At 45.9% G+C, this 13282-nt stretch overlaps 1 protein-coding gene across 3 annotated transcripts in view; it reads left to right on the plus strand.

Annotated features, from left to right (window-relative positions):
- Nucleotides 1–13282, plus strand: part of ITSN2 (intersectin 2) — a 353877-nt gene that overhangs the window by 260959 nt on the left and 79636 nt on the right. The window contains exon 29 of one of the 3 annotated variants that reach the window (XM_030198796.1): nucleotides 8269–8915. The exons of the other annotated variants lie outside the window; for them this stretch is intronic. Coding sequence (XP_030054656.1) covers nucleotides 8269–8270 — 2 coding nt within the window. The 3' untranslated portion in view covers nucleotides 8271–8915. Of the gene's footprint in view, nucleotides 1–8268; nucleotides 8916–13282 lie in introns of those variants that run through there. 3 annotated transcript variants of the gene reach the window in all.

Here is a 13282-nt window from a genome sequence, read left to right on the forward strand (position 1 = left end):
ATAATTTTAAAGCAAAAAACCTTTGGATCATGTAACGCCTTTATTGAAGTCTCTACATTAACTCCTTATGGAATTCAGGATTCAATTTAAGACCTTTTATATGATCTCTAAAACTTTTTCATGAGGGTCCTTGTTGTATTAAGGATTTGTGTTGTTCTTGTGTAACTTTAGGTATTTGGGAAACCTTTATGTTCATACACCCAAGTGTTACTGACTTTACCTAGAAATGTAAGATTGGAAGTTACATATCAGCAGGCTTTGTATACTTTGCCTCTTGATTTTAGGTTGGAGGAAAACTTTTGGCTGTTTTGGTTGTCTTTTCTTGATTAAGGAGGAGAATTTGTAGGCATGTTCATTTTGGTTTTGTGTAGACTTTGATTTTAAGAAATGATGAATAGAGATGCTTATGTTTACTTTTAGGGGTTTGTCTGTTGTTGGATATATTTTATTTTGGTTGGGATGTTTCTTTGGTTATGTATCATAATTTACCTGAGGTGCTTTTCATCAAGGTATGGCATCAAATATTAAAGGTAAAATTATGTATCATACCTGATAATTTTCTTTCCATTAATCATAGCTGATCAATCCATAGACTGGTGGGTTGTGTCCATCTACCAGCAGGTGGAGATAGAGAGCAATCCCTTTGCCTCCCTATATGTGGTCATGTGCTGCCGGAAACTCCTCAGTATGTCGATATCAAAGCTCCATCCGCAGGACTCAGCACTTAGAGAATTACACCCACAAAGGGACACTCTGCCCAACTCACCACCGCCGAAACGGGGGAGGGGAATTAACCCAGCTCATCCCCACACAAGTGGGGGAGGGGAATCCGTCCAGCTCATCCCCGCGGAGCAGGGGAGGGACACCACCCCGCCGATGCGGGGGGATCTGGCTTATACCGCAACCGCGGGAGGAGCTGACTGACCCTAACACCGCCGAAGCGGGAGGGGTACAACGCTGCCCTACAGCCTCACGAAGCGGGAGGGAGCGCCGGCAGAATTTAGGTCTCAATCCAGCCCCATAAAACGGAGGGGAGAGGAATGCAGCAGCTCACTGTAACACAAATCGGCTCAACTCCTGAAGAATCCAATTGAAAAAACTTGAACACGAAGTCCTCCTGAACAGGAACTGAAGACTAAACTTGAACCTGAAATGCAACCAGAATAAAAACAGTACAGATATCTGGGAGGGGCTATGGATTGATCAGCTATGATTAATGGAAAGAAAATTATCAGGTATGATACATTAATTTTACCTTCCATATCATCATGCTGATCAATCCATAGACTGGTGGGATGTACCGAAGCAGTACTCACCCAGGGCGGGACATAGAAATCCCTGACCGCAACACTGAAGCTCCAAACCGGGCCTCCACCCGAGCAGCCACAGTCAAGCGGTAATGCCTGGAGAAGGTATGAGCCGATGCCCAAGTTGCCGCCTTGCAAATCTCTTCCAAGGAGACGGACCCGGCCTCCGCCATCGAGGCCGCCTGAGCTCTAGTGGAGTGAGCCTTCAGCCGGATAGGCGGCACCTTCCCCGCGGCCACATAAGCCGCTGCAATGGCTTCCTTGACCCATCTTGCCACTGTAGGCTTAGCAGCCTGCAGACCCTTACGAGGACCTGCAAACAGGACAAACAGATGATCCGACTTCCGAAAATCATTGGTCACTTACAAGTATCTGATGATGACTCGTCTCACATCTAGATATTTGAGAGCAAAGTACTCCTCTGGGTAGTCCTCCCTACGAAAGGATGGGAGACAGAGCTGCTGATTCACATGGAAGCGAGAAACAATCTTGGGCAGGAAGGAAGGCACTGTGCGAATAGACACTCCTGCCTCAGTGAACTGCAGAAAGGGCTCTCGACGTGATAGCGCCTGGAGCTCGGAAACTCTTCTGGCTGAAGTGATAGCCACCAAAAAAACTGCTTTCAATGTCAGGTCTTTCAGAGATGCCCTCGACAAGGGTTCAAAAGGCGGCTTCTGCAAGGCTCTTAGCACCAGATTGAGATTCTACACAGGTACCACTGAGTGCAGAGGAGGGCGCAGGTGATTAACTCCCTTGAGAAAGCGCACCACATCTGGCTGCGAAGCCAGGGAAGCACCCTTCAGGCGGCCCCTGAAGCAAGCCAGAGCCGCTACCTGGACTTTAAGGGAACTGAGCGACAGGCCTTTCTCCAGACCTTTTTGCAGGAACGCCAACACTGAAGAAATTGGAGCAGTGAAGGGAGAAAGGGAGCCTGCTTCACACCACGATGCAAAGGTACGCCAAACCCTGGCGTAAGCAGTAGAAGTAGAGCGCTTCCTCGCTCTCAGCATAGTGGCGATGACCTTGTCTGAGAAGCCCTTCTTCCTCAGACGCTGCCGCTCAATAGCCAGGCCGTAAGACCAAAGGGGGAGGGATCCTCCATCACCACGGGACCCTGATGCAACAGGCCCGGCCCTGCTGGCAGCCGCAGAGGGCCGTCCACTGAGAGCCTGATCAAGTCCGCATACCAGGGACGTCTGGGCCAGTCCGGACCCACCAGGATTATCCTGCCCGGATGCTTTGCAATCCGGTCTAGCACCCTGCCCATCATGGGCCAGGGCGGAAACACGTAGTGAAGTTCCTGTGCCGGCCACTGCTGGAGAAGAGCATCGACTCCCAGAGATCGAGGGTCCCGTCGTCTGTTGAAAAAACGCGGCACTTGGCTATTGGTCGAGGACGCCATCAGATCCAGGCTCGGCCGGCCACAGCGCTTCGTGATGTCCAAGAACGCCCGAGCAGACAGTTGCCACTCTCCGGGAACCAAGGTATGGCGACTGAGAAAGTCCGCCTTGACATTCATGACTCCTGCAATGTGGGCCGCCGACAGCTGTTCCAGATTCGCTTCCGCCTACAGGCATAGCTTCATGGCCTCCTTGGCTAGAGGGGCGCTCCTGGTACCTCCCTGGCGATTGACATAGGCAACAGCCGTGGCATTGTCCGACAGGACCTGCACAGGCCTCAGCACCAGTACCGGGAGAAACTCTAGAAGCGCCAACCGAATGGCTCGGAGTTCCAGGAGGTTGATGGACCATTTCGACTCTGCAGGAGACCAGAGCCCCTGTGCTGTCCGTCCCAGGCAGTGGGCTCCCCAGCCCGTCAAGCAGGCATCCGTCGTGACGACAACTCACTCCGGGGTCGTAAGAGGCATTCCTGCGGACAGCTTGATTGGCCTCAGCCACCAACTCAGCGCCTTTCGCACTGCTGGATCCAAAGGAAGGCGTACGGCGTAATCCTCTGAGACTGGAGTCCACCACCGCAGAAGAGAGTGCTGTAGTGGTCTCATATGAGCCTAGGCCCAGGGCACTACCTCCATCGTGGCTGTCATGGAGCCCAACAGCTGCACATAGTCCCAAGCTCGAAGAGTAGATGAGGCTAGGAACTGGTCCACCTGGGTCCGAAGCCTAACACTCTGCCCACTTGGGTGTCGAATCGAACTCCCAGATACTCCAGGGATTGAGTCGGGCGCAGCTGGCTTTTCTCCCAGTTGATGACCCATCCCAGGGAGCTCAGAAGAGCAATGACCCTGTCTGAAGCTCTCCCGCACTCACCATAGTGTGATAAAGTCACCTCCAGGATAGTTGGGTTAAGGCAGTTTCAGTCTGAAATACAAGTCCCAGAAGGCATTGCAGGCAAGGAGCCAGAAGGGGAGATGAAGAACCCGGACTGGACTCCTAGCTGCAATCAGGGGAGACATGGGTGTACGCTGGCAGGTTGTGTAGAGTGGCTGCCACTAGGCAGAAAGAGAGTTAGGAAACCCTGTGTGCAGGAGCTCATCATTGGTCTCATTAGTCTAATGCTTAACTCAGGTGGTTTGGGTGTGAGGAAGCTAAGGGAAGGAGAATGATTGGTTGTGGTAGCTGAAGCCAGGGATTGATTAGGCAGGTGGGAAGGAGTCCCAGGAGTGGAGTTCAGTTCAGGAGAGAGAAGCAGAAGGAGAGAAGTATTTGCAGGCTGAAAATCCTTGGGCAGGGAGGTCCCTAAAGTACTGAAGCAGGCTGAGATTCCTTGGGTGAGAGGAAGTCCCAAAAGTATTGAATTCACTGTGAAGCTGATGCAGGGGAAAACCCTTGGGTAGAAGGAGTCCCTAAAATATTGAACTCTCCTGAAGGTAAAGAGGATAGAAGGTAGAAAATGCTGCTTGGTGACTGAACTGTTTGTCTTGGGAATTGAATTACTGTTTGTTGTGCACTGGATAAAGAGCCCAGACTGAAGCCTGTAAGCCTGTATTGAATCCTGGTATGTGCTATGCTGCTATTGGAACTGTGTACTAGAAACCTGCATGGAATAAAAGTTCTTAAGATTGAAGTTACTGGTGGACATCTGTTTCTTCACTGTACCGGGAGCCTGTGGCTGGAGGAGATTGTTCTATCCTTGGCTGCATAAGAGAGGTACCTGGTTACAATAGGAAGGGGCTCGGATCAGCCAGTCGTCCAGATAGGGATGGACTTGCACTCCCTCCTTGCGGAGGTAGGCCACGATGACCACCATTACTTTGGAGAAGGTCCGCGGAGCCGTAGCCAACCCGAATGGGAGGGCTCTGAACTGGAAGTGTCGGCTCAGTACTGCAAAGCGCAGAAAGCGCTGATGAGGCGGCCAGAAGGGAATATGTAGGTAAGCTTCCTTGATGTCCAGGGATGCCAGGAATTCTCCCTTTTTCACCGCAGCTATTACGGAGCTGAGGGTCTCCATCCGGAAAAGTGCCAAACTTTCAAGGCCCGATTGACTCCCTTGAGGTCGAGAATAGGCCGAGCAGAACCTTCTTTCTTTGGCACCACAAAGTAAATGGAGTAGCGCCCCTTGCCAAGCTGATCTACTGGCACCGGGACCACAGCGCCCAGGCGGATCAGGTTGTTCAAAGTCTGCTGCACGGCAGCTGCTTTGACCTGGGACTTGTAGGGAGAGTTTACAAACCCGTCTCTTAGGGGTCGGCAGAACTCTAGCTTGTAGCCGTCTCTGATGACTTCCAGAACCCAAGCGTCTGAAGTTACCCTGGTCCACTCGCCCAGAAACGAGGACAGGCGTCCTCCAATCCGCACTGGGCCATGGACCAGGGCCCCATCATTTGTGCAGCGCTGCGTATGCCTTGTAGCGCTGTAGAAATGCTAAATAGTAGTAGTAGTAGTACGAGACCCTGGGGGAGGACCGGAGGACGCACCTCCGGGACGGCGGTGTCTGCGAAAGGAACGCTGCTTGGGGGAGAAGTTCCTCTTGAAGGAAGAGGGGGCAGAGGAGCCCGACTTGCTTGGGCGATACCGACGGGCTTCCTGAAACCGTCCTTTGGAGGAACCGGGGCGAGCACCACTGGCCCGAGCCCTGACCTCTAGTAACCTCTTGCCCTTAGACATGCCGAGATCGATCACAATTTTGTCCAGCTCGACTCCAAAGAGCAGCTTGCCTTTAAAAGGCAACTTAGCCAGGCGAGACTTAGAGGCGTGGTCAGCAGACCAATGCTTCAGCCAAAGCCAGCGCCGCGCAGAGACAGTCTGAGCCATACCTTTAGCTGAGGCTCTCAAGACATCATACAGCAAGTCTGCCAAATAAGCCAAGCCAGATTCCAGGGCCAGCCAATCAGCCCTCAAGGAAGGATCCGAGGGGGAAGCCCGCTGCACAATCGTCAGGCACGCCCTGGCCACATAGGAGCCGCAAACTGAGGCCTGCAAACTTAAAGCAGCCGCCTCGAAGGACGACCTTAAGGCCGCCTCCAATCTTCTGTCTTGGGCGTCCTTTAGGGCCGTGCCACCTTCCACCGGCAACGCCGTTTTCTTAGTCACCGCAGTGATTAAAGAATCCACGGTAGGCCAAAGAAAGGCCTCCTGTTCACTTTCAGGCAGAGGATAGAGGCGGGACATAGCCCTAGCCACTTTGAGGCTCGCTTCTGGGACATCCCATTGAGCCGAAATCAAGGTGCACATGGCTTCATGCACGTGGAAGGTTCTAGGCGGGCGCTTCGTCCCCAGCATAATGGCGGAGCCAACAGAGGCTGAGGGAGAGACGTCCTCCGGAGAGGAAATCTTCAAAATGCTCATGGCCTGCACTAACAGGTTGGGCAAATCCTCTGAGTGAAAGATCCGCACTGCAGAGGGGTCATCCGCTCCATCCGAGCGGGAATCCGTCTCCTCCAAGGAATCCCCAAAGGACCGTTGGGAGAACTCAGATACGCTGCCCTCATCTACATCAGAGGAGACAGAGTCCTCTAGGGCCTGGAAATCCACCCGAGGGCGTTTGCTTCCGGAGGCCTTAACCCTTTTAACAGACAGGGGGGCAGGGGCAGCGTTTTGCATAAGAAAAGCCTGATGCAGCAGCAAAATGAACTCAGGGGAGAAACCCCCGAACTATGCACATCTGCAGCTTGGGCCACGGCCCTAGACGCACCCTCAACCAGCGCTCGCAAGAGCGGGGGAGAAACGTGCTGCGCATCCAAAATGGCGTCCAGCGCGAAACTCCGAGAAGGAGCCACGCGGGAAGAACGGCGCTTAACTTTGGCCGCTTTCTTACCGTCACCCGAATCAAGGGCGACCATAGTATTAACGTCTCCCAGCTCGAGAGCGGCCCAAGAAGCCGTCCAAGCAGAGTGGCCGGACAACATGGAGTGGGTGAGCAGCGGGGATGGGCGCTTATGGCGGGAAAAACCACCGCACCGGAGGAAGAACCGGAACATTGACCGGACTCCAAACTGATGATCAACAAAGGCGATTCAGGCTTTGAAACCCCCGCATCCCCGCTAGACGCGCACACACGGTCCGGGGAGCGAATCTTCGTGCCCTCGCCCTCCGACGCCATAAGCCAAGTGGCGACCGAACGGGGAACCCCCCTGCCCGCTATAAAAAGGTAAAAATTACCTGCTTCTCGCTCCGAGCTGTAACGAACTAGTGTCCCAGTGAGCAGCTGAAATAGACGTTGAAATAAATGCCCTTAAAGGACGTCCACATTTTTTTTTTTTAACGGAGCCAGCAGGAGGGGGGAGAAAAGGAGGGACCTGGCACCACCAGGTTTGCACTTGCTCAAGAAGAGCCCTCAACCCCAGGTACTCAACAAAACCTAAAAATTAGGCTTGGAGACCTAGCCAGAGCTGCTGCTGTGTGTGACCACCACCTGCTGAGATAGAGAACATACTGAGGAGTTTCCGGCAGCACATGACCACATATAGGGAGGCAAAAGGATTGCTCTCTATCTCCACCTGCTGGTAGATGGACACAACCCACCAGTCTATGGATTGATCAGCATGATGATATGGAATATTTCAGTAGTCATACCCAAACATGCTATAAAAGCAAGTTTTATCTTAATTTCATAACATGGACTGTGGGGCCTATCTGTACTTGATATGAACAGTGAAATTCACTAAAGGTTGTTTTTACTCTTTAAGCTTACCTGTGCTAATTGTCCCCCTCCATAGCTTGACACTATAACAAAAGTGCCTAGCTGGTCCATTAAGCAACGTGAACCATTTGCTTCTAGCCTGGACAGCATAGAATGCAACTTTCAGAACCTCCCTGCCTTTCCCTCTTTACCACAGCCAGATTCTCCACCTGCATGTGGCCCTGGGCATTAGTTGATTGCCTTTAGTCCTGTGGCTTTGCTGGGAAGCCTGAATATATTGTATTTGTTGAATTTTTTCATGAAAAGTAGGCCGAGGTAATGACTTGCAAAAGGGTGATCATCCTAAACTGTGCTGTGAATATGCAGAATACTCTTGAAACATCTTTATGTACACAGTGGGGCAGTTCTCATTTGAACATTCTGATTCCCACATCCAGTGCCGACACCCCAAGTAGGTCTGATTATTCATAAAATCCACAGTAAAATGTTAATGAGCTACATAAATTAACCTGGTACTTAATTCATATATATTTTGATTATGCTGAAAGAAATGCCTGGTTTTGGTGGAATTTGCAGCTGTATTTTATTTTACGAGTGCATCCATTTATATGTTGCCCATCCATTCTAGTTTTAGAATTTCTGGGCTATAGCTCATTGTGTCCTTGTGGGTAATGTTAAAAGTCCTTTACCATTGTTGGCATTTCATTATGTGTTTACTGTACATTAAAGATTTTCAACATAAATGCATCATTGACATCACAATGCATGATTTTTCTCAACCATTTTAAATTACAGTATTTAATGATCATTTCTGCGATCACAGTGCTGTCTTTATAGCTTTACAGTGCCAAATAGTCTTTCTTCCACTTTTCTAGCATTTTGTTTATTTTTATCCTTCGATCTTTTGTTCTGTTTTTTTTAGGACCCAGTGTTGTCTTCCAGTATGAAAGCACCTCAGAGACCCACTATCCAAGTTTGACTATAGCGTGGAGTCAGGGTGGGCAGCCCTGGTCAAATATATCCTGCACAATCAATTTGCGTTGTTTAATGTTAAATGTACTTGAGACTCTTTTTTAAAGTTGTGATCTCTACTTTTAAATTTATTTTTAGACCACAGAAAGGATAGTGGGTCTTTGTGTGGCTTTCAGTGCTGTCTGCATGGGCTTCTTAAATGTTTTTCTTTCTTTTCTTGTTAATGTAATTAGCATTTACAATCAGGTTCTAGCTTGCATGGTGGGAATCAAGACACACAAAGACCCACTATTTGAATTAGTTTGCTCCAACTGTTGCATATGTATGGGCTACTGATTATTGCAGCTGGTGAATAGTTTGCAAATATAAACATTTGTTAATTTCTGCTTGGATATTTGATTTACTGTTAATCACAACACATTCTGTTAATTTGCCTGTTTGATAATTAAACTCCACCCGAAAACATGCTTTCCCCATTTCCGCTACAACTTGTTTGTTTCAAAGATTTTTTTTTTGTTCACCTGCCTGTGAATGTGCTCCCTTTGAATAGTGTGACTTGCATAACCATATATTTTGAAGATTATTTTGGGTTTGTTTGTTTTTTTTTGGGGGGGGGGGGGGGGCTCATGGCAAGGCCTTGGTCAGTTTTCAGCTCTCCTCTATTTCTTATGTAAGGAGAATCTAAAATCTGATGGAAACTTTGGAAGTAGTCTAGTTTATAGTGTGAAAGTTGGTGTCAAACAGATGTACAAACAGTATTTACATGATCTCATTACAGTTGGATATCTTGGGTGTTTTGATATGTATATCTTCTAATGTCTACCCTGATGTTTAGAAAGATGCCCAGCAGTTTTGTGAGCAACACATCCAAGCTCTTCAATGAAATTCAGACCATGTGATCAGTGTAACCCATTCATTTTGTTTAGCAGTTTGGAAAATGTATATTAAAATAAAATTAAAAGAAAAACAACCAAAAAACGAGGTATAGATAAGTAAATCCACATATTCCAAGCCAAAGAAAAATACTGTTTCAAAACAAGCATCTTATCCTGCTCAGAAAAGAAAGATGCAAGAACAATAACCAGAAGGTGGTGATGTCCTGAGAAGTCTCCAGGAATAAGCCATTTATATTTATTTCTGTTACAAACTGTCTTTGAGAGATATATGCTGTAGCATTAGCATTCAACTGATTTAACAGTTCCATCTTTAAAGGACAAAAAACATTAACCCAGGGATTCTATATATCGCACCTGGGTTTCCATGCAGAAATTGAAGCATATTCCATAATAATGTGTATAACTTAATTAGTTAACAAGCTAATCAGTTGCGATAATTGGATGTTAAATTATCGGCACTAATTGGTATTAGAATTTACGCACACTAATTACTAAGTGTATTTGTCACAAAACACCTAGCCACCCGCCTGGGTCTACCCTATGGCCACTTGGAGGGTCTGTCCCCAGCATAGCTTAGGTCTGTCTGCACCTGCCGCTTGTGCTCTACACTAGTACCCTCCTCCCACTGACTGGGTCACAAATGCCTCTGGGCGAGTCTCCCACTCTCAAATTATCCCCCGTGATTTCTAGATTATTGGGGCCGCACTCCCAGTGGTCCCACAGTTCCCAGAAAACACTCGCAGACCCAACACACAAACCACAGGATTCTTTATCAGTCCAGACAGAGAGGCAATAAACTAAATTATTTATTGACTTTTAAAAATCAAACAGTGGAACAAACTAGTGCAATTAGCAAACAATAACAGGCAACTGAAATATGGATCAATTATAAAACTAAACATTTGCTTACTTCTAGAAAGTACCTGGGAAGATCAGAATATATATAGTTGCTCACAAGTTATCAGGGCCTTAACAAAGAGATCTGTCTCTCTCTTCTTCCTTGTGGAAGCAAAATCAGTACACTCTAAAGGAAATGAGCTCCTGGGCCAATCAGAGCCCAGTCAACAAGATTTAAAAGTATACTGCTGCTTGCTTTCTGCTTGTGTTAAAGAAAAAGAACATTTAAGTGCCCTTTTACTAAGCCATGTAAGCATCTATGCGTGCCAAAATGGAGTTACCGCACAGCTAACGTGCGTGCGGCTCTTGCGGTAATTTCATTTTTGGTGCATGTCCGATACATGCGGCCAAAAAATCATTTTTATTTTCTGCTGCTCGTATTGGACGCGCACCAAGTGGCATTTGGTGCACATAGGTCATTACCGCCCAGTTCCCGCGCGAGACTTTACTGCTAGGTCAATGGCTGGTGGTAAGGTCCCAGACCCTAAATGGACTTGCGGCAATTTTGATTTTGCTGCATGTCCATTTTCGGCAAAACTTTTTTTGAAAGGGCCTTTTTTTACAAGTGCACTGAAAAATAATTCTGCGCACACCCAAAACCAGTGCCTATACTACCACAGGCCATTTTTCAGTGCACCTTAGTAAAAGGACCCCTCAGTTCCCTGTAACAGCTTTACAGCAAAGAAATACCACCTGCTGGCCAAATAGGAGAAATACACCAGGACATAATCAAGGCAGGAAAATATCCAATACATTTTAGAGAACCAAAACACTGTTTCTTCACAGTATTCTATAATGTGTGCGTAAATTCTGAGTCGTGTGGTTATGGGAGTGGAATGGGTGTGTTGTGGGAATTTCTAAAATCTATGCATGTTGTTATAAAATACACCCGCTCTGTGACTAATGTAGACATCGGGATTTATACCAGGTTTTAGTTGGCGTAATTGACCGCGACTACGTTTAGTCACATGGGGCAGCATTCAACGTATTCTATAGCGTATGCCTAAATTAAAGCATACTTTATAGAATACATAGTAACATAGCCGCTTTGATATCTATGCGAAAATCCAGGCGCACTATATAGAATCTAGCCCTAACTTCAATAACAATACTTCCCTGTTAGTAAGCAAAAGAAAACAGTGGTACAAACGCCTAAAAAGATTTACAGCACATGATTGTAAAGATCTAGAAATGTATATGTGTGTGTGTAAAGCTATCTATGTATATATCTTATGTATATATGTTTGAATTCTACAAGGTACTTTGTGGAGAACTGTGAACACTGGACTTTAGATTTTTTTCTGTTCTCCAAGCCTTTTTATCATCTGGTGTTCAAAATTGTTCAACAATATAAAGTTCTTTAGGAAACTATTGCTGCGACACATGTTTATGCTGCCCATATCAAGGATTAAGTTGAGAATTTTATTCCAGTTGTATTTCGTTGCAAGATGGCACCTTTATTTCAGATTATGCATTCAACAGTGCATTTCATCAATTTAAATATTTTAGCATTCTGGTTTTAAGTGTATAACACATACACGTCTCTTGAATTTGGGAGACATCTTGAATCTATTAGACATATGCTGGTCTGCAAAAAATTTCTGGTGCTTTGAAAGATTGTATTAATTAGTAGAAACCAAAAGATATTAATGCATTGTGTCTGATTAAATGTAAAACAAAGACAAAAGCAGCACCAACAAAGGATTGACAAAAATAGAAATTTGGGGGAATTGGAACTTATGTCCCAAGCCAAATGAGACTAGTGATAGAATTGTACTGTTGGGGGGAGGGAGGCAAACCAGTGCTTTCACCTATTAAAATTTGTTTCAGATTTTTTGGAGTACCAAAGTGTTTGCAGTATTAATATATTTATTTTGCTACTGTTTTTTTAGTGTGATTAATCCAAAAAATAAATAAATAAATAAAATTGGCAGCTGTGGGAAAGAGTGTCCAAAAATATAAATGTTCCAGCAGTCAACAGAAAAGCAAAGTTCTACATGCAGTCAGTGTTTTGGACTGATGCTGTGTTCCATGAGGAGTACTCTGACTTACATTTCATATAATTAAACATACAGTTATTGAAAAAGGGCAAGAGGAAAAATAAACTCCAAAAAGAAAAAGGGCAAGAGGGAATTTATTGACATGGGCTGCCATTAAGATGGGTTATTTTACCATGTCGTGCTATTTTAGTACATGGTCCTGTTTTATGCACTGAAACCCTATGCTAAAATACCATGAATTGTGGTAAAATAGCCCCTGTTAATGGTAGCCCACACTGATAACTTCCCCCCCTAAGGAAAATATGAAGTTTAAAACTTTGGACAAAAACACCTGCTGCTTTGGTCATGTTTGTTGTAAACAAAGTATTGGCTTGATTATTTCCATACAAATGAAAAACTGGACTTAAATGAGCAAAACTATTACAAGTGTAGGCCCCTGTTTACAAAGCAGCCAGAGGAACTGAGGTCCAATAAATGAAGAAAGCAAGATATAAAACAATTCAGCTTATTAAAATGCGCATAGGTAAAAAATCAATGTTGGATAAAGACTGGACATGGCTGTGTTTCAGCTGGGACGCCTGCAACAGGAGTGTACAAACTGTAAAATACAGAAATATAATGTGTCAGTACATCTTTATATATATATATATATATATATATATATATATATATATATATATATACACATATATATATATATACACACACACACACACACACACACACACACAAAGAACTTTAAATCAGGCGTGGTCGTTGTTTAAAAATACCATCGTGGAAGCCCAGACTAGATGTATTCCGCGTATTAACAAAGGTGGAAAAAAGAGCAAATGCAGCCAGCGTGGTTAAAAGGTGGGGAAAAGGATCCAAATGAAGAAAATAAGACGCTATACAAGCACTGTCAAGCCAGAAATGAAGCGTTGATGAATAATAAGAAAAACTTGCCGTAGAGATGAAAACTTGTAGTAACAGTAGTAGCCTATGAGGGAATCTGTGACGATTAGATCAGGGAAGAGCAAATGGGAGTGCTCAGGGAGGACAGGGCCATAGCAGAGAGATTGAATGAAATCTTTGCTTCGGTGTTTACAGAAGAAGATGTAAGAGATCTACCTATACCAGAAATGGTTTTCAGGGGTGATGATGCAGAGGAACTGAAATAAATCTCAGTGAA

Source organism: Microcaecilia unicolor, chromosome 3 (genome assembly GCF_901765095.1).
Source record: "Microcaecilia unicolor chromosome 3, aMicUni1.1, whole genome shotgun sequence".
NCBI classification, from domain to species: Eukaryota; Metazoa; Chordata; class Amphibia; order Gymnophiona; family Siphonopidae; genus Microcaecilia; species Microcaecilia unicolor.